This window comes from Heterodontus francisci, chromosome 13, assembly GCF_036365525.1.
Source record: "Heterodontus francisci isolate sHetFra1 chromosome 13, sHetFra1.hap1, whole genome shotgun sequence".
Lineage (NCBI taxonomy): Eukaryota > Metazoa > Chordata > Chondrichthyes > Heterodontiformes > Heterodontidae > Heterodontus > Heterodontus francisci.
Genome location: NC_090383.1, coordinates 81395123 through 81415718, shown reverse-complemented (window position 1 = coordinate 81415718; position 20596 = coordinate 81395123). Strand labels below are relative to the sequence as shown.

At 43.6% G+C, this 20596-nt stretch overlaps 2 protein-coding genes across 7 annotated transcripts in view; one reads left to right on the top strand and one right to left on the bottom strand.

Moving 5' to 3' along the window:
- spata17 (spermatogenesis associated 17) overlaps nucleotides 1-20596 on the bottom strand; it is a 381466-nt gene that overhangs the window by 324230 nt on the left and 36640 nt on the right. For all 6 annotated transcript variants that reach the window (XM_068045058.1, XM_068045059.1, XM_068045061.1 and 3 more), the window contains exon 4: nucleotides 10451-10501. In XM_068045058.1, coding sequence (XP_067901159.1) covers nucleotides 10451-10501 — 51 coding nt within the window. The remainder of the gene's footprint in view (nucleotides 1-10450; nucleotides 10502-20596) is intronic.
- Nucleotides 18367-19395, top strand: LOC137376121 (uncharacterized; the record flags this gene model as incomplete). The annotated part of the gene is made up of 1 exon (XM_068044133.1): nucleotides 18367-19395. A coding segment is annotated over one exon (1029 nt), but the record flags the coding sequence as incomplete, so codon positions are not given.

Below are 20596 nucleotides of genomic sequence, written 5' to 3'. Positions count from 1 at the left end.
GCTCTTACCTTCTTAACCAATCTCCCATGTGGGACCTTTTCAAAAGCCTTACTGAAATCCATGTATACTACATCTACTGCTTTACCCTCATTGACACATCTAGTCACCGCTTCGAAAAATTCAATCAAGTTAGTTAGACACGATCTCCTCCTGACAAAGCCATGCTGACTATCCCTGATTAATCCCTGCCTCGCCAAGTGGAGATTAATCCTGTCCCTCAGAATTTTTTGCAATATTTTCCCAACCACTGATGTTAGACTTACTGGCCTGTGATTACCTGGTTTATCCCTGCTACCCTTCTTGAATAATGGTACCACATTCGTTGTCCTCCAATCCTCTGGTACCTCTCCTGTGGCCAGAGAGGATTTGAAAATTTGTGTCAAAGCTCCTGCTATCTCCTCCCTTGCCTCACATAACAGCCTGGGATATATCTCATCTGGGGCTGAGGATTTATCCACTTTTCAGTCTGCTAAAACAGCTTATACTTCCTCCCTTTCAATGATAATATGTTCAAGTATATCACAATCTCCCTCCCTGATCTCTACACCTACATCACCCATCTCCATAGTGAACACTGGTGAAAAGTAATCATTTAAAACCTCACCAATGTCCTCCGGCTCCACACAAAGATTGCCATATTGGTCTCTAATGGGCCCTACTCCTTCCCTGGTTATCCTCTTACCCTTACTATACTTATAAAACGCCGTAGGATTTTCCTTTATCTTGCCCACCTGTGTTTTTTCATGTCCCCTCTTTGCTCTCCTAATTACTTTAAGTGCCACCCTACACTTTCTATACTCGTCTAGTGCCTCCGCTGTTTTCAGCGCTTGGGATCTGCCGTAAGCCTCCTTTTTTCCTGATCCAATCCTCTATATCCCTTGACATCCAGGGTTCCCTGGGCCTGTAGGTCCTACCCTGCACCTTAACGGGTACATGTTGGCTCTGAACTCTCACAATTTCCTCTTTGAATGACTCCCACTGATGTGATGTAGACGTTTCTACAAGTAGCTGCTCCCAGTCCACTTTGGCCACTTTCTGTATCATCTTATTGAAATCGGCCTACCCCCAGTTCAGTACCTTTATTTCTGGTCCGTCTTTGTCCTTTTCCATAACTACCTTAAATCTTAGAGTCATGGTCACTATCCCCGAAATGCTCTCCCCTGATACTTCTACCACTTTTCCGGCTTCATTCCCTAGGATTAGGTCCAGTACTGCCCCTTCTCTTGTAGGACTTTCTACGTACTGCCTCAAAAAGCTCTCCTGTATGCATTTTAAGAATTCTGCCCCCTTTAAGCCTTCTGCATTAAGACTATCCCAGTTAATACTGGGGAAGTTGAAATCCCCTACTATTATTACACCTCTCTGAGATTTGCCTACATATTTATTTATTTATTTTTTTATTTAGAGATACAGCACTGAACCAGGCTCTTCGGCCCACCGAGTCTGTGCCGACCATCAACCACCCATTTATACTAATCCTATATTAATCCCATTACCCTCTCACATCCCCACCTTCAATTCCCCTACCACCTACCTATACTAGGGGCAATTTATAATGGCCAATTTACCCATCAACCTGCAAGTCTTTGGCTGTGGAAGGAAACCGGAGCACCCGGCGAAAACCCACGCAGTCACAGGGAGAACTTGCAAACTCCGCACAGGCAGTACCCAGAATCGAACCCGGGTCGCTGGAGCTGTGAGGCTGCAGTGCTAACCACTGCACCACTGTGGCGCCCCTCCTCTAAATCTGCTCCTCTATCTCTTCCTGACTGCTTGGAGGCCTGTAGTACACGCCCAGCCAAGTGATTGTCCCTTTTTGTTTTTAAGTTCTACCCAAATGGCCTCATTTGAGGAACCTTCTCAGATATCATCCCTCCTTACTGCAGTAATTGACTCCTTGAACAGCAGTACAATGTCACCTCCTCTTTTATCCCCTCCCTTGTCGCGCCTGAAGATTCTATACGCTGGAATATTGAGCTGCCAGTCCTGTCCCTCCCTCAACCACATCTCTGTGACAGCAATAATATCATAATTTCATGTGCTAATCAACGTCCTCAATTCATCTGCCTTACTAGCAAGACTCCTTGCATTGAAATAGATGCAATCCAGCCTTCTATTTTTCATTTGTGCCTTACCAAGTCTATATTTGCTCTGCCTTCCAGACAGACTCACTTTCTGTACTATATTACCCTCTACTGTACCTCCACTCTGTATCCCATCCCCCTGCCAAATTAGTTTAACCCCCCGCAACAGCACTGGCAAACCTCCCAACAAGATGCTTTTCCCAACTTGTACAGGTCCCACCTTTGCCAGAAACAGACCCAGTGATCCAGGAAACTAAAGCCCTCCCTCCTGCACCATCTCCACAGCCACGCATTCATCTGCTCTATCCTCCTATTTCTAAACTCACTAGCACGTGGCACTGGGAGTAATTCAGAGATTACAACCTTAGAGGTCCTGCTTTTTAATCTGCTACCTAGCTCCCTAAATTCTTGTTGCAGGACCTCATCCCTTTTTCTACCTATGTCATTGGTACCAATGTGTACCACGACCTCTGGCTGCTCACCCTCCCCCTTCAGAATGTCCTGCAGCTGCTCCGTAACATCCTTGACCCTAGCACCAGGGAGGTAACCTACCATCCTGGAGTCACGTTTGTGGCCACAGAAACGCCTATCTGTACCCCTTACGATAAAATCCCCTGTCACTATTGCTCTTCCACTCCTTTTTCCCCCTGATGTGCAGCAGAGCCATCCTTGGTGCCACGGACCTGGCTGTTGCTGCTTTCCCCTGGGAGGCCATCCCCACCACCCCCCCCACCCCACCCCCCACCCCCCCCAACAGTATCCAAAGCGGTATATCTGTTTGAGAGGGGGATGGCCACAGGGGACTCCTGTACTACCTGCCTGCACCCACTACTCCGCCTAGTGGTCACCCATCCCTTTTCTGCCTGTGCTGCTATTACCTGCTGTGTGACCACCTCTCTAAATGTGCTATCCACGACATCCTCAGCATCCCGGATGCTCCACCGTGAATCCACCCGCAGCTCTAGCTCCGTAATGAGAGTAGTCAGTAGCTGCAGAAGGATACACTTCCTGCACACATGGTTGTCAGGGACACTTGAAGCATCCCTGATTTCCCACATAGCGCAGGAGGAGCATACCACGAGTGCTCTCTTTAAAAAATACTAATTACACTAGGGGCCTTGTTCTACTCCAAACACTAACCAGTACAATCTAAAGTCCTTAATAAATTACACTAATTTAAAAAAAACATAGCTGCAGTAAATAAGTCAATGACCACAGCAAAGCTCAGATGATAGTGATAATGGCAGACTGAAGCAAAAAAAAAGTTCTAAACTTATAAAAATCATTGGTGATGCTGCAGTTAGAATATTGTAATCCAAGTCATCCCCAAGCTGCCTGTAGCCCTCTTCGTAACTAATAAGGCTCTTTTGTATGTCTGTCACTTTTGATATTGTACCTCCGTAACCTAATACATCTAATTTATTTTTTATTGAGAAGATCAATGGTCTAAACACTGACCCCCGGGGGACACCACTGTTTATATCCTTCTAGTCTGAAAAACATTAAACACTATTTTGTTTTCTGTCCTTTAGCCAGCTTCCCAACAATGCTGTCACAATCCCTTTAATACAGTGTGCATTAACTATCAGTAAGCCTCCTATGCAGTACTTCACAAAACATCTCTTGAAAATCAATATAATATCCACTGCATTCTTTTTATTAATAATGTTTCTTTGGGTATTATTTCCTCAGTTTGATTAGATTTGTCAGACATTACACTTAAAGGGTAGTGAACCTTTGGAATTCTCTACCTCAGAAGGTTGTAGTTGCTTCATCATTGAACACATTTAAGGCTGAGATAGACAGATTTTTGGTCTCGCAGGAAATCAAGGGATATGGGGAGCGGGCAGGAAAGTGGAATTGAAGCCCAAGATCATCCATGATCGTACTGAATGGCAGAGCCGGCTCGATGGGCCATGTGGTCTCCTTCTGCTCCTACTTCTTGTGTTCTGCCATTCAATTCAATCATGGCTGATCTGTACCTCAACTCCATTTATCAATATTGCTTGAAACCCTTACCCAATAAAAACCTGTCAATCTCAGTCTTGAAAATTTCAATTGATGCAGACAGATAGATTTTGGGGGAAAACTCCATATTTGCATTACCATTTGTGTGAACAAGTACTTCCAGATTTCACTCCTGAATGATCTAGCTCTAATTCTAAGATTGTGCTCCCTTGTTTTAGATTCTTCCACCAATGGAAATAGCTTTTCTACCAAAAATTAGGTATTGAGAATATTTTTCACAGTTGAAAGTTTTATGATCCTGTAGTTTTTTTTCCCCCGGGAAAAATGCAGTGTGCCTTTAATGGTGGAAAAGGAGCAGTACTGCTTTAAAGCAACAAGCTCCAGAGACTGAGTCAAAGAGTGCATTCTCGTTGCCCTGGGATACAGCCACTCAGAGACTGAGGATCGAGATACATTGTTGCTGATTGATATTTGAAACTAGTTGAAAAACTGGCTTTTGAGACACAGTTAGCAGAGACAGACATAGACTGTCAGCCAGCATATACTGAAAGAAAAGAGAGCTCTTTCTTGGTTTATTTAAACCCTATTTATTGTACTCTCAGAATTCTGATGTCAAGCCAGATTAATTTCTTAAAAGAAAATAACCAATTCCTTTAACTACTGAACTGTAATTGCTGAAATTCATCGCCTGAAAAGAAGAGCATCAATTCAACTGCTGAACTAGGCTACGGACTGTTCTACTGTTGAAGAACCTATTCCCCCCCCCACCCCACCCCCATCAGATGGCTGCGAGGACTTCAAGCAACCTTGGACTAATCCCCCACTAATTGGGGTGCACGCGTGTGGAGTGTGCGCATGGCGGGGTGTGTGTGTGTGTGTGTGTGTGTGTGTGTGTGTGTGTGTGTGTGTGTGTGTGTGTGTGTGTGTGTGTGTGTGTGTGTGTGTGTGTGTGTGTGTGTGTGTGTGTATGTATACGCGCTCGCAGTCTGGGGGGGGGGGTTGTGTGCGCGGTGCTGTGTGTGTGCGAATGCGTGGTGTGGGGTGTGTGCAGCTAAGGCGAAAGGGAACTTTTATATTTCACTGTGCGTCAATGCTTTGCTTCGTTACTGGTTATTATCTTGTTTATTATAAACAGATAAATTTTGCTGTTTATTAAGGAAAACTGGTTGGTGTATTTTATTCTGGGATAAAAGTAGAATCTATGATTGACCGTATTGGTAACTGGGAAAAAAATTTAAATATAAGTTGTGACCTGTGGAGAAGTGGAACTAGAAAAACAGTGCACTCTTCCCGCCACGGTTGTAACACCAGCGAATGCAAGCTTGGTTAGAGCACTCCAATAATTTTCTCAATGATGGTTCTGGTTGATTACTGTTGTAAGCTACTACTCACCTTTGATGGTCTACTAATTTGCTGTTTTGAGTATTATTTAATTGCATCTTAACTAGGTGTTTCTTCTTTCAATAATGAACCTCAAACTAAGAGATAGGGCTGGAATCAGATGTCCAAATTTTAAACACAGTTTCTAAGACCTCTTAATGTGGAGCAATATTGACTTGCCCTTGGGTTACATTATGAGTCTTACAGGGATTAAGTGGGTATTTCCTACTTGAGTCATTTCATAGGGACTGGTGTATAGATTCTTTAATTATTTTATTAATTGGAATTATTCCTGGAAATTATTTACTAGTGTTGATTTTAGCACCTCCTGCAATTCATTAATTTGATCAGATCCTCCCTTAGTCATTTTAGTCAAAATTCCCTTCAGTTGTATCCTCATAGCCATTCTCCCAACCCTCAATTTCTTCTACTTTGCTCTGCACCTTCTATCACTTACTTTAACCTTATAATGCTGCTCACCATGGGGAAGTGGGCAACATTCATCACTATCTTTTAGAGTATTCCTTTCCACAAAGTCTTAACTATTTGTTGCATCTGTAAAATATCTCATACGTGTAGTTACACAAGCCTTTTGGCATAAATTGTTGACAGATTAAATACCAATAGGACAATTTCATATCTAACTTTATCGTACAGATTCCCACAGGTATGAGTTACTACTGAACCATTCTTGGGACCCTCAGTTTCACAGGGCAAGGTCTTCTTCCCTCATCCTTCTCATTCTTTTGTCTCGCTGTTCTTTCTTTCTCTTGCCCACAAGTGGGGTGATCTGCACAGAACTAGTTTAACAATGCACCCTCCTGAAGCAATGCTCCTCAGAAAACTAGAGATGGGTGACTAAGTCTACAGATGCTTGAGCATCTTTCCTCATTTATGATCGCACTTCGAAATATAATTTTAATGAAAGTGAAATAAATCATTGTGACATACACATGGGATTAAGGTAGAAGCTGAAGCATCATAAAAAAAACTTTTTAAAAATGTGGAATTTATAATAATGGAGAAATTTGGTATTCCACAAATATAAAATAAAATTTTCAGGGCCAGAGAGGTTTTTCAGCAGTAATTATGAACATACTACGCCACTAATAACACAGTTACAGCTCTTTCAACAAGGTGTAACTTGTACAAGGGTTTTTACACTGAGACTAATAGCATAAAAAGGGCAAGTTCTCATCAGTTCAGTGATTTCTAATTGATTGCAGTCAGGGGGGAAATTCAGCAGTGCATCCTATGGAGAAGCATAAAATCACTGATAGCAACTTCTCAATTTCCCAGTTTTACTGCACATGTGGACTCCATAAGTTGCTGTCAGTTGCACCGTCATTGCTACCACAAAATTCAGGTCATTATTTTGCAGTTAGTATGCGTCCATCACAAACCAGGCATCATGATTGGAAACAAGTGTAAAACAATCTTTAAAAAAAAAAGTCCAATCAATGTTCTCGAGCCTAAAATTTATAAGCATTTATAAATGGCTTCTGACCTCAGCATCAGCTCAATAGCCACAAGAACCTGAATTTGCCTATGTAAAGCAGTGGCTTTAAAGGCACAGGCCAAGTTAGCACCTAAATATCATAACAGTACTCCAGGTGTGAGACTGCCTGTGAACAATATTCACTATTTAATTAAGTTTTAAAAAAAGTTAGGGACTAGAAATGCATTTGCCTATTTTTGGATGCGGGCATCGCGATTTGGGATGTTGAGATTGAGATGGACAACACCCACCTCATCTGAATGATTGTGGCACGAGCTGCTGTGCCTCCAATGCTGCTCTGTTTCTGAATGCTGCATACAGCAGGAGGCCCCAGCAGCATTGTTTGCCAATCATGTGGTATGGGCAGCTGCTCTTTCTTAAAGGAAGGCTGTCTCATGAGAAGCTAGACAAAAAGATTGCACAGATCTTTTGGAAATAGAACACCAGGGAAGATAGAGGGATCCATAGTGACAGAAGCAGCGCTGAAGGCATTAATAGTGCAGGTGGGCATGAGGGGAGACGCCATGGTCTGGGGTTTGGGGGGATAGGGATGGTGAGGTGCAGGAGACGCTCAAGGATCACCCTCAGAATGGAGTGGGAGCAGGAAGGTCAACTCCTGGAATCTGGGCTCCAGAGTCCTGGCAGCAGTACCACAAGAGGTCGAGTGCACACAGGAGCTCAAGTCAGTGAATGCATCCTCACGTGACATCTCACACTACTACAACACCAACCTCTGATGTTGCATAATGCATCACACTCCCAATCAATCATTCACACAGCAGCACTCCCTGGCATTCAGGACTAACCGCCTAACATCCAGATACATCAGCTCACCCTCACACACCTGTTATGATCAAGGCGGGAGTAATGCACTGTTAATTCAGTCCCACTACCCCACAGGTCATAGCATGGTCAAATAAAGTTTCCCATTTACCAAAGACTAGCCAAATTAAACATTGTATTTCCCCCCAGAATAAAGCATACCTTATCTGCAATCAGAATGATTGGCCCTTTAACTCAACCTTGCTGCTTCACGTTACTTTTTTCAACAGTAGGCAGCAGAGGCATTGTCGGGACCTGCGTTGTCCAAATTTGGCATCCTGGAATTGCATCAGCCAGTTGGACTGTGTGGCATCAGGATAGCACCAAATTAACATGTTCAGGTGCATGCAGGCGTCTTATCTGCATGCACCCATATCATCAGAGAATGCTCTTCAGGCTGCAGCCAGTGGCTGCCTCCTGCCCCCGGGGAAAGCCAGGTAGGCCTTTGTAGCACCACAAGCCACGCTACGCATACGAATTTCTCACCCAAAGACTTCACAGAAGATTAAATCAATGATTGTATCTTCCTGAATAGTACTTTTCGAACACAAATAGCACATACATCTTATTAAAGCACTCAAAAGATTAACTTTATTTTTTTTTAAATACAATCAGTAAAAAAACTAAGTTGTTTGTGTGCTCTTTTCAGATGATTTCAATTAACTGCCAAAGACTTGCCGGTTGATAGGTAAATTGGCCATTGCAAATTGTCCCTAGTGTAGGTAGGTGGTAGGGAATGTGGGATTAATGTAGGATTAGTATAAATGGGTGGTTGATGGTCGGCACAGACTCATTGGGCCGAAGGGCCTGTTTCAGTGCTGTATCTCTCTATGATTCTATGACTCTAACTGCGCAAGATTTATGTACACTGCTGTAGCTGTTTCACATATTCAAAGCTGCATTAAAATAATTGAATTAAATGTCAGCTCCTGTAAAGTTGATGCTATTTATTAGCTTTTATCTTAAGTTTTAAAGTTATTTTCCTTATTTACCTCTTTCCTTTCCAGTTGCACAGGGAGAAAGCAACCGGTTTCCAGGCTTCTACCAAATATGTTCTTAAGTCAGACACTGATTGTACAGGACAGTTTTACAACCTGACTTGCTTTCTTTCTTTCTGTTCTAGGACAGGACGTCAGAAATGCTCCATCCATCAATATCGGCAACCACGCTCTGGAAGTGGTTCAAGAGTTCAACTACCTAGGCTCAACTATCACCAGTAATCTGTCTCTCGATGCAGAAAACAACAAGCGCATGGGAAAGGCTTCCACTGTGATGTCCAGACTGGCCAAGAGAGTGTGGGAAAATGGCGCACTGACACGGAACACAAAAGTCCGAGTGTATCAAGCCTGTGTCCTCAGTACCTTGCTCTACAGCAGCGAGGCCTGGACAACGTATGTCAGCCAAGAGCGAAGTTTCAATTCATTCCATCTTCGCTGCCTCCAGAGAATCCTTGGCATCAGGTGGCAGGACCGCATCTCCAACACAGTAGTCCTCGAGGCGGCCAACATCCCCAGCTTATATACACTACTGAGTCAGCGGCGCTTGAGATGGCTTGGCCATGTGAGCCGCATGGAAGATGTCAGGATCCCCAAGGACACATTGTACAGCGAACTCGCCACTGGTATCAGACCTACCGGCCGTCCATGTCTCCGCTTTAAAGATGTCTGCAAACGCGACATGAAGTCCTGTAACATTGATCACAAGTCATGGGAGTCAGTTGCCTGCGATCGCCAAAGCTGGTGGGCAGCCATAAAGGCGGGGCTAAAGTGTGGCAAGTCGAAGAGACTTAGCAGTTGGCAGGAAAAAAGACAGAAGCGCAAGGGGAGAGCCAACTGTGCAACAGCCCCGACAACCAATTTTTTCTGCAGCACCTGTGGAAGAGTCTGTCACTCTAGGATTGCCCTTTATAGCCACTCCAGGCTCTGCTCCACAAACCACTGACCACCTCCAGGCGCTTACCCATTGTCTGCCGAGACAAGGAGGCCAAAGAGGAAGAAGACGATGCTTTAATTCAGTCAGTTAAGATTACATTAAGGCCTCACCAAATGAAGAAGTGCAAGTCAAACCTGTATTCTAACATTCTGCTATGCATTATGTTAGTGCACTAATATGTTGCTTCATAATCAAGATCCTTTAGTATTGCATTTTGCTTTTGTATGTAAATCACTGTGATCTGGGTCCAATTTTTTGAAACCCATTTAAAATATTCCTTTACTGATAAGCCTCAGCTGTGCCATCTTTCAGAGTAAATATTAATATTCTTGCCAATCTGGTTTTATCTAGTGGTGCAGACCATGACAATAAGTTAAGTGGTCAATAATAAGCAGTATACACTTTTCCAAAGTTACAACATTCAAACCAATATCTGCTGTGTTTGATACCCACAAGATGGCATAATGGTGACAAAAACATGGATTAATAGATAACAAAGATCTGTAATATTAAAGCTCAACCATGGACATTGTTAAAATTCTGCTACATTTTAAAACCGTTTTCTTAAGTAGAAATACCCTTCTAGAGCAATTTATACAATAAATTGAATTCCTTTGTCTGAATTATATTAAGCAAAAGAATCTGGCACTTTTCCAGATGGACACTCACTTTGCTTCTGATTTAGATTACCAAATACAGCATAAAAGCATATTTAGAGCACATTTTGATGCCATCATTTGTTGAATAATGAGGGAGATATATTTACCCTGACAGCCATTTCATTGTAGAAATTCATCTTCATAATAAAATATGCTCTCTGTGAATTAAAGATGGAACAGATTGTAGTTACAGAAAGATATAGCTCAAATTTGACATATAAAAGTTAAGAATCTTTATAAATAATACATAAGAAATGCAGTCACAGACAGAAAAACTCCAATTGTACATTCAAAAGACAGCTATCGATTTATGTATAATGGAAACTTAACCATTAAAACATACTATATTCAAATTACATGCTGTTACAGATAAATCATCATGAAAAGATCTGCATTGAGTTTTATGATCAATGTTACTCTACTAAGGCCAGAATTACAAAAGACGAAATATCCACAAGTGCTGATGGCAATCTGTATCGTAGAGTTTTAGGCATAAGTTCTTATAAAGAGCTTCACTGTAGAGTAAAATTTACATTTCACAATGTCTGATTGAATTAAAATTTCTAAGAAACAATGCTTTTCACCTTCCATCCTTCAAGAAGATCTGTAGCCAAGAATGAAAATTATGCATTCTATCTGTACAAAAACCATATACTTAGCCTCATGAGAACAATTGATGGTCCTATGAATTTCATAACGCATGACATAAATTTTTAGTATTATAACATCTGCAACATTTAAACTGCTCAGCCTGTGTTATCATGTCATCTGTTGAAAGCAGCAGGAAAATGTCTGAATAGCATTTACCAACAATATATGCAATCAAATCACAGTTGTTAGCAGTACATGTTAAAGATGCAGAAAATTTGAATTTTGACCTGAATTAAGCATCATTGCTTCTTCCTCATTAGTCCTTGAAGTAACCCATGCAAATAATGTTGCATCCTTGACAAATATCAATTATTGTCAAACGTTTACTTTTAAATGCATTTTCTGCATGCTTGCTTCTCATTATCCAATTGTTCTAAAGGTTCATCTTGTAACAAAGGAGTTAATTCTTTTTTGCAGATTATGTGATTCAAAAACAAATTTCAAGTCCAAGAACACTTGTTTTTTTTCAATAAAGAGAGTGTTTTGTTTCCTAAGTTTTCCAGTGTAAAAGTCCAAATTAGGATGCATTCAATGGATTTTCTGTTTCACTCAGGATTTACAAAGTGTTCATCTCCATGTGCTAGCTGAAAAGGTATTATGCAAATGAACTACTCATGAGGTGCCTTCGGAAGACTTTTGCAGCAGAACACCATGTCACTATCATGTTACTTCTTTTGTGCTATATAACTTATATGCTGCACAGACTAAGTACAGGTGAGGAGAAAATTGCCCTCCAAACTAATTAGGATTAGATAAATCATCAGCATGACTGATGCAGAAACTGTCAGGATGTCAGATGAGCAGGGGTGTGGATGCAATTCTGAGTTTAGGTTTTAGGCTATATTGTTGAAGCAGTGTACAGGAAAATTTACTGTACATGTAACTTGCATTACAGGAACTCCATATTCTAACATAGACATCCTTTATTTGGACTACACTTCAAAATTAGTTTATTGGCTGTGAAGTGCTTTGGGACAGACTGGGATTTCTTTTTTCTTTGCTTAATAAGCATAAAATTCACAAAAAGCTTCGCAAAACACAGAGCACTAAATTGGATAGCCCCCCCCACAAATAGGTGTGAGGATTGCAATGCACTGTAATGCAGGCAGCACCGATCTTCATAAGGCCTGCTCATAATTAGGATTTCTGCGTGTAATCAGCACCAATAGTTCTGCTGATTGGCCGCACGCATCAGCAGGGGGCCAAAACTTGTAATTTGTTAGCATTATTTAAAGCTACTCTGAACCTCTTAAAGGGGAGGTATATTACGGCTGGAGCAGTTGCTCGGAGTTCTTTGCGGGCTGCATATGACTTGGGAAAGAGAGAAGGGCTGAAAAGGGAGAGAGTGGGAACTGAGGTTTTCTAATGCTGCACTTAATGTTATACGTTTGGTTCTGTATGCTGCCACCTTGTTTACCAGAGGGGCTCTTAGACTGTAGTATATAAACATTAATATTTCTTCTTCTTCTTTGGCCTCCTTATCTCGAGAGACAATGGGTAAGCGCCTGGAGGTGGTCAGTGGTGTGTGGAGCAGCGCTTGGAGTGGCTATAAAGGCCAATTCTAGAGTGACAGGCTCTTCCACAGGTGCTGCAGAAAAAATTGTTTGTCGGGGCTGTTACACAGTTGGCTCTCCCCTTGCGCTTCTGTTTTTTTTCTTGTCAACTGCTAAGTCTCTTCGACTCGCCACACTTTAGCCCCGCCTTTATGGTGGCCCGCCAGCTCTGGTGAACGCTGGCAACTGACTCCCACGACTTGTGATCAATGTTACAGGACTTCATGTCGCGTTTGCAGATGTCTTTAAGGCGGAGACGTGGACGGCCGGTGGGTCTGATACCAGTGGCGAGCTCGCTGTACAATGTGTCTTTGGGGATCCTGCCATCTTCCATGCGGCTCACATGGCCAAGCCATCTCAAGCGCCGCTGACTCAGTAGTGTGTATAAGATGGGGGTGTTGGCCACCTCGAGGACTTCTGTGTTGGAGATACGGTCCTGCCACCTGATGCCAAGTATTCTCCGGAGGCTGCGAAGATGGAATGAATTGAGACGTCGCTCTTGGCTGACATACGTTGTCCAGGCCTCGCTGCCGTAGAGCAAGGTACCAAGGACACAGGCTTGATACACTCGGACTTTTGTGTTCAGTGTCAGTGCGCCATTTTCCCACACTCTCTTGGCCAGTCTGGACATAGCAGTGGAAGCCTTTCCCATGCGCTTGTTGATTTCTGCATCTAGAGACAGGTTACCGGTGATAGTTGAGCCGAGGTAGGTGAACTCTTGAACCACTTCCAGAGCGTGGTCGCCAATATTGATGGATGGAGCATTTCTGACGTCCTGTCCCATGATGTTCGTTTTCTTGAGGCTGATGGTTAGGCCAAATTCGTTGCAGGCAGCCGCAAACCTGTCGATGAGACTCTGCAGACACTCTTCAGTGTGAGATGTTAAAGCAGCATCGTCAGCAAAGAGGAGTTCCCTGATGAGGACTTTCCGTACTTTGGACTTCGCTCTTCGACGGGCAAGGTTGAACAACCTGCCCCCTGATCTTGTGTGGAGGAAAGTTCCTTCTTCTGAAGACTTGAACGCATGTGAAAGCAGCAGGGAGAAGAAAATCCCAAAAAGTGTGGGTGCGAGAACACAACCCTGTTTCACGCCACTCAGGATAGAAAAGGGGTTTGATGAGGTGCCGCTCTGTTGAATTGTGCCTTTCATATTGTCATGGAATGAGGTGATGATACTTAGTAGCTTTGGTGGACATCCAATCTTATCTAGTAGTCTGAAGAGACCACGTCTGCTGACGAGGTCAAAGGCTTTGGTGAGATCAATGAAAGCAATGTAGAGGGGCATCTGTTGTTCGCAGCATTTCTCCTGTATCTGACGAAGGGAGAACAGCATGTCAATGGTCGATCTCTCTGCACGAAAGCCACACTGTGCCTCAGGGTACCATTAATATTTAATTCATAACTATATACATTCCACATGAGTCTGTGTGACTCCTTCAAAAGCCACACTATCGGTTCGAGTCTCTCCCACGTGATCTCTTTGATCATCATGGTAGGCGGTAATCTTTACACTATCTCGAGATTAACTCTTTCATACCCTTATACAACATCACCCCCAAGTCTGTATTCAAATATATATTTACATACATTCACTTTTTTATTTACATACTGCCCCACCTCCCCCAAACCTCTGACTTCATAGATTCAATCTGTCAGGAGGATTCACGACTCTCCCTGATCTTGTTGTCATCAGATGTGGAAGATTTGATAGCCTTTCTCTGATCTCCTACGTTTTGATTTGGACGGCCTTCGTTGAGGCTTCTGGCATTCAGTGCTTTTTGAATTTCCAGTTCAAAATCTGATTCGTCTAAAATGTATGATTGATTGACGTCTTTGCTGTGAAGGAATAAGATTACTTCTATTTCTCCGTAGAGTACCTTCTCGAGTTCGTAGTAAATAAGATTGCTGTTGATTCTCCTCTTTCTGGAGAATTACCCCTTCTCTATCTTGGTCTTGTCAGAAAGGCAAAAGGTATGGGTACAACGTCAGTAGGTTTCTGTTACGGTACCTTCTGTTATAATTATGGGCTTGGTTTCTTTCGACACGACTTTTCTTTGGCTTGTTCTCCGATAATCCTTGTTTTGCAACCCTGGAAGTAATATCTTGGGTGGAATTGAAAGTTGTGTTCGAAGTTTTCTTCCCATTAAAAGTTCTGATGGCACTAACCTGCATAATAATGGAGTAGTGCTGTAGGTCATAAGTGCTAATTGGAAATCTTCATTTTTCTTCAACATTGCTTTAATGGTTCTGATTGCTCACTTAACTTCTCAATTTGATTGTGGATACTTAGGAGAACTTGTTAAATGAACAAATCCCCATTTTTCCATAAAATGCCTGAAGTAATCGTTTGCAAATTGTGATCCATTATCGGATACTATCTGGTTAGGTATACCATGCATTGCAAAAACTTCTTGCAAAACTCTGATGATTGCTTCAGTTGTTGTTGTGTACACCCGTTTAACTTTGATCCATCTTGAGAAGTAATCATCTATAATTAGATAGGACCTCCCATCAAAGAAGAATAAATCCATCGCCAACCGTTCCCACGTTCTAGTTGGGAATTGGGTCAAAATTAGAAGTTCTTTTTAATCCTGTCTGTGGACTGCACATATGTCACAATTCAAAAATTGGTTCTTCGAGATTCTTTATCACCAAACGGACGCTTGAGCCCGCACTTTACATTTAGTTACGCCCACATGATCTGGTGTATTTTGTCCAAGATATCTAGTCTGAGTGACTCTGGAATCACCAGTCTTTCGTCATATACCAATAAATCATCCACTGTGGTAAAGTATCTCTGTGTTCGAAGAAAATTTTCATCCTCTTATCCTTAGGACTCTGTTGCAGACAACTGCTCGCAATTTTGGAGGATGTAGATGCATTCTTCATTTTGCCACTGTGCCTGTCGAATTTGTTGGAGTCTATTTGAACTTGCCAGCCATTGTGAAGCAGTGACCTGCCAATATGACTCAATCGCATTAATAAAGTTAACATCCTGTTGAGTAGGATGGTCGACAGTTGCTCGAGACAATACATCTGCCATTATTTGTTACTTTCCCTGTACAAATACGGCTTAGTAGGTGAACCGCATGAGCCTCAACCGGAATCTCTGGACCTGTGGTGGCATTCTAGCAAGTTCCTTTTCATCGAGTAAAGAAATGAGGGTTTGTGGTCTGTCTCGACGTTAACCTTTAAGCCAATAATGTAGTATGAAAATTTCTCACAAGCCCAAGTGACTGAGAGAGCTTCCTTCTCTATCATGGGAGGTGGTGGTAATAATACCTAGTGGTATTATTACTGGACTAGTAACCCAGAGACCCAGGGTATTTCTCTGGGGACATGGGTTCGAATCCCACCACAGCAGAAGGTGGAATTTGAATTCAATTAATAAATCTGGAATTTAAAGCTAGTCTAATGATGGCCATGAAACCATTGTCGATTGTTGTAAAAACACATCTGGTTCACTAATGTCCTTTAGGAAAGGAAATCTGCTGTCCTTACATGGCCTACATGTGACTCCAGATCCACAGCAATGTGGTTAACTCTTACATGGCCTTGAAATGGCCTAACAAGCCACTCAGTTCAAGGGCAATTAGGGATGGGCAATAAATGCTGGCCTGGCCTGCGACGCCCACATCCCATGAAAGAATTTTTTTAAAAAATCACAGCGTATCTCATCTCCGTCTCAGATAGTGCTCGTGACGCGTAATAAATAGGTCTTCGACTTTCATCGGGCTGTTCTTGGAAAAGGACAGCTCCTATCCCTGTGGACGAGGAGTCAGCTGTGATTGTAGTTGGAAGTGAATGGTTATAATGGGCTAAAACATCTGGCGAAATCAGTATCGCGTTGGAATGCTTGTTTCTGATGTGCATCCCAGCATCATGCCTGAGCTTTCCTGAGCAGTTTTGCAGAGGTTTGGTAACTTGGGCTAAGTTAGGTAGGAATTTTGCTAACTGATTGACCATACCAAGGAACTGTTGAAGATCATAAGTCGACGTAGGAAGTAGAAATTTGCCAATGGCTCCCGTCTTTTTGCGGGTCTGTCATTATGCCTCTATTGCTGACAACGTGTCCCAGAAAATGAATGGATGTTTTGGTAAACTCGCACTTCTCATTGAGTGTAGCACCTTCATCCTGCAGACGATTCAAAACTTCTCTAACCCTTCGGTTATGTTCTTCTATGGACTCCCTGTGAATTAGGATGTCATCCATATGGCAGTTTACACCTTCAAGGCCTTGCGGAATATTTGACATAATTCTCTGGAATATTTCCGGTGCTGACATGATATCAAATGAAGTCAGTTAAAACAAAATCTTCCAAAGGGAGTGATGAAGGTCGTCAATAACATTGACTTATCTAATGGAACTTGCCAAAAGTCATATTTGCATCAAGCTTCATGAAGATGGTGCTTTTTAAAAAAATTTATTTAGAGATACAGCACTGAAACGGGCCCTGGAGCTGTGAGGCTGCGGTGCTAACCACTGCGCCACTGTGCCGCTTCTAGATAACTTTGCCAAACTTTCGTCCACTGAGGACATCGGATGGATTTCTTGTGCCACCGTCTTAAGTTGAATTAGGTCTACACAAATGCGAAGATCCCCATTTGGTTTGGGAACTGGAACAATTCCTGAACACCAATCTGTAGGTTCAGTAACAGGAGAAATGACTCCCATCCTGGTCATGTCTTCTGGTTGATGTTGAACTTGCTTCATTAGTGGTGTGGAATCTTCCTCAGCGTGAAGAGACAAAATGGTTTAACGTCTTGTTGCAAAATAATACTATATTCGGTCTTCAGTCTCCCTAAGACCTGTGAAAAGTTTTGGGAATTCCTCTTGAAAGTGACTCCTGTTTTTTTTTTGTTTAACTTCAAACTTTCTCGATAAGACTGTTACGACCAGATAAGGAAGGGGTCTCAGGCTCCCCTTTCGCCCCTTCTCTGGTTTGACTGCAACAGGGCCTATCCATTTTTAGCACAATGACTGAACTTACCACCGCAATGAGCACATGCTTTTGTTCCTCTAATATAATTGCAAATGAACCAGACAGGTTTTCTTGAGTTTAAACAAGAAAGATGTAAGTTTATTATCCTTAAAACTCTAAACTGGTTAATATTACTAAAACACGCTACGCATCCACACCCACATTTACACGTGACACACACGCACACACAAATAGATTACAGAGGGAAACAAGAGTTGGGTGGTTGGAGTGAAGTCTGAAATAAATGAAAATTAAATACAGATTTTCAGTCCCAGAGTCCTTAGTTGAAAATTGTAGTCCTGAAGAACTTGCCAAGCAACGTGCACGGCTGTAGGTTGGCTTCTCAGGCTCCGGAAGGTAGAAGAGGGGATTTTATCCTTGTTCCCTAGTTGCTGGCTGTGCTGCTGGTCTGTAGGTTTGAGGCTTTAGCAGTTTCAGCCAAGACTTCTCTGGATCTTCACTGGAGAAAGAAAAAGAGCACGAGAGGGAGAAAAAGAGGAGAAAGAGGAAAAAGAGAAAAAGAGGAGAAAGAGGAAAAAGAGAAAAAGAGGAGAAAGAGGAAAAAGAGAAAAAGAGGAGAAAGAGGAAAAAGAGAAAAAGAGGAGAAAGAGGAAAAAGAGAAAAAGAGGAGAAAGAGGAAAAAGAGAAAAAGAGGAGAGAGAGAAAAAGAGAAAAAGAGGAGAGAGAGAAAAAGAGAAAAAGAGGAGAGAGAGAAAAAGAGAAAAAGAGGAGAGAGAGAAAAAGAGAAAAAGAGGAGAGAGAGAAAAAGAGAAAAAGAGGAGAGAGAGAAAAAGAGAAAAAGAGGAGAGAGAGAAAAAGAGAAAAAGAGGAGAGAGAGAAAAAGAGAAAAAGAGGAGAGAGAGAAAAAGAGAAAAAGAGGAGAGAGAGAAAAAGAGAAAAGAGGAGAGAGAGAAAAAGAGAAAAAGAGGAGAGAGAGAAAAAGAGAAAAAGAGGAGAGAGAGAAAAAGAGAAAAAGAGGAGAGAGAGAAAAGAGAAAAAGAGGAGAGAGAGAAAAAGAAAGAGGAGAGAGAGAAAAAGAAAGAGGAGAGAGAGAAAAAGAAAGAGGCGAGAGAGAAAAAGAAAGAGGCGAGAGAGAAAAAGAAAGAGGCGAGAGAGAAAAAGAAAGAGGCGAGAGAGAAAAAGAAAGAGGCGAGAGAGAGAGAAAGAGGCGAGAGAGAGAGAAAGAGGCGAGAGAGAGAGAAAGAGGCGAGAGAGAGAGAAAGAGGCGAGAGAGAGAGAAAGAGGCGAGAGAGAGAGAAAGAGGCGAGAGAGAGAGAAAGAGGCGAGAGAAAGAGGCGAGAGAAAGAGGCGAGAGAAAGAGGCGAGAGAAAGAGGCGAGAGAAAGAGGCGAGAGAAAGAGGCGAGAGAAAGAGGCGAGAGAAAGAGGCGAGAGAAAGAGGCGAGAGAAAGAGGCGAGAGAAAGAGGCGAGAGAAAGAGGCGAGAGAAAGAGGCGAGAGAAAGAGGCGAGAGAAAGAGGCGAGAGAAAGAGGCGAGAGAAAGAGGCGAGAGAAAGAGGCGAGAGAAAGAGGCGAGAGAGAGAAAAAGAGGAGAAAGAGAAAGAGGAGAGAGAAAGAGAGAGAGAGAGAAAGAGAGAGAGAGAGAAAGAGGAGAGAGAGAGAGGAGAGAGAAAGAGAGAGAAAGAGGCGAGAGAGAGAGAAAGAGGCGAGAGAGAGAAGAGGCGAGAGAGAGAAGAGGCGAGAGAGAAGCGGAGAAGAGGAGAGAGAGAGAGAGAAGAGGAGAGAGAGAGAGAGAAGAGGAGAGAGAGAGAGAGAAGAGGCGAGAGAGAGAGAGGAGAGGAGAGAGAGAGAGAGAAGAGGCGAGAGAGAGAAGAGGCGAGAGAGAGAAGAGGCGAGAGAGAGAAGAGGCGAGAGAGAGAAGAGGCGAGAGAGAGAAGAGGCGAGAGAGAGAAGAGGAGAGAGAGGAGGAGGAGGAGAGAGAGGAGGAGGAGGAGAGAAAGAGGAGAGAGAAAGAGGAGAGAGAAAGAGGAGAGAGAAAGAGGAGAGAGAGAGAGAGAGAGAGAAAGAGGAGAGAGAGAGAGAAAGAGAGAAAGAGGAGAGAGAGAGAGAAAGAGAGAGAGGAGGCGAGAGAGAGAGAAAGAGAGAGAGGAGGCGAGAGAGAGAGAAGCGGAGAGGAGGCGAGAGAGAGAGAAGCGGAGAGGAGGCGAGAGAGAGAGAAGCGGAGAGGAGGCGAGAGAGAAGCGGAGAAGAGGCGAGAGAGAAGCGGAGAAGAGGCGAGAGAGAAGCGGAGAAGAGGCGAGAGAGAAGCGGAGAAGAGAGGCGAGAGAGAAGCGGAGAAGAGGCGAGAGAGAAGCGGAGAAGAGGCGAGAGAGAAGCGGAGAAGAGGCGAGAGAGGAAGCGGAGAAGAGGCGAGAGAGAAGCGGAGAAGAGGCGAGAGAGAAGCGGAGAAGAGGCGAGAGAGAAGCGGAGAAGAGGCGAGAGAGAAGCGGAGAAGAGGCGAGAGAGAGCGAGAAGAGGCGAGAGAGAAGCGAGAAGAGGCGAGAGAGAAGCGGAGAAGAGGCGAGAGAGAAGCGAGAAGAGGCGAGAGAGAAGCGAGAAGAGGCGAGAGAGAGGAGAAGAGGCGAGAGAGAAGCGGAGAAGAGGCGAGAGAGAGCGGAGAAGAGGCGAGAGAGAGAGAGAAGAGGCGAGAGAGAGAGAGAAGAGGCGAGAGAGAGAGAGAAGAGGCGAGAGAGAGAGAGAAGAGGCGAGAGAGAGAGAGAAGAGGCGAGAGAGAGAGAGAAGAGGCGAGAGAGAGAGAGAAGAGGCGAGAGAGAGAGAGAAGAGGCGAGAGAGAGGAGGCGAGAGAGAGGAGGCGAGAGAGAGGAGGCGAGAGAGAGGAGGCGAGAGAGAGGAGGCGAGAGAGAGGAGGCGAGAGAGAGGAGGCGAGAGAGAGGAGGCGAGAGAGAGGAGGCGAGAGAGAGGAGGCGAGAGAGAGGAGGCGAGAGAGAGGAGGCGAGAGAGAGGAGGCGAGAGAGAGGAGGCGAGAGAGAGGAGGCGAGAGAGAGGAGGCGAGAGAGAGGAGGCGAGAGAGAGGAGGCGAGAGAGAGGAGGCGAGAGAGAGGAGGCGAGA